The sequence below is a fragment of the Vombatus ursinus genome, unplaced genomic scaffold (genome assembly GCF_900497805.2).
Source record: "Vombatus ursinus unplaced genomic scaffold, bare-nosed wombat genome assembly UNPS02014859.1, whole genome shotgun sequence".
Taxonomy (NCBI): domain Eukaryota; kingdom Metazoa; phylum Chordata; class Mammalia; order Diprotodontia; family Vombatidae; genus Vombatus; species Vombatus ursinus.
The window spans coordinates 5,924,096-5,924,717 of record NW_020954637.1 but is presented as its reverse complement, the minus strand read 5'-3'; the positions used below and the strand labels follow the sequence as shown (position 1 = coordinate 5,924,717).

Here is a 622-nt window from a genome sequence, read left to right as displayed (position 1 = left end):
ACAATAGAGGACTGATGAAAATAAGAAACAAACCCCAAACTCAACATTTTATTGATAGGTTTTTTTTCATATCACTTCTTAATAACTACCTTTCTCCTCATAGCAAAGCGTAAGTGTAAAACAAATCAAACCAAAGGTCCCAACAACATCAGACTACAAGTGTGGATTCCACATCCCTCCCTTTTCCACCTCTCTCCTGAGAGAAGGGAGGAAAGTTTCATCATCAGCCCTCTGCAGCTGAGGTTAGTAATCACATTAGATGCTTGGCCCAGAGTAAACAATTAATAAAGGTTTGTTGATTGATTGCATCAATTAATCTGAATGCTGATGTCAAAGCGATACTGTTTAGAAAAGGAAATGTGAAAAGCAGTGGATTGGAGGGTGATGGCTTTGGAATTGCAGTTTCCAGGCCTTATTGTTAATTCTTGCTGAAGAAGGGGAAAAGAAGAGCTCAGCATTTAGGTTTATTCCCTTTACACAGGAAATTGGGGTAGTTGCGATATTTCACTTTGTAACTCTCCAGGTTTTCCTTCATACAGTAAGCAACTGTTCGATCACACACACAGAGTTGCTTCTGACAGTAGTTCCCAGACCCTATGAGTTCAGAGAAATGTATGAGTCA

General features: G+C 39.4%; 1 protein-coding gene across 1 annotated transcript in view; it reads right to left on the bottom strand.

The window, feature by feature from the left end:
• Positions 1-451: 451 nt before the first annotated feature.
• The window catches only part of LOC114027433 (phospholipase A2, membrane associated-like), a 1,503-nt gene continuing 1,332 nt past the window's right edge, over positions 452-622 (bottom strand). The window contains exon 4 of the mRNA XM_027841488.1: positions 452-594. Within this exon, the coding sequence (XP_027697289.1) occupies positions 452-594 (143 nt within the window). The remainder of the gene's footprint in view (positions 595-622) is intronic.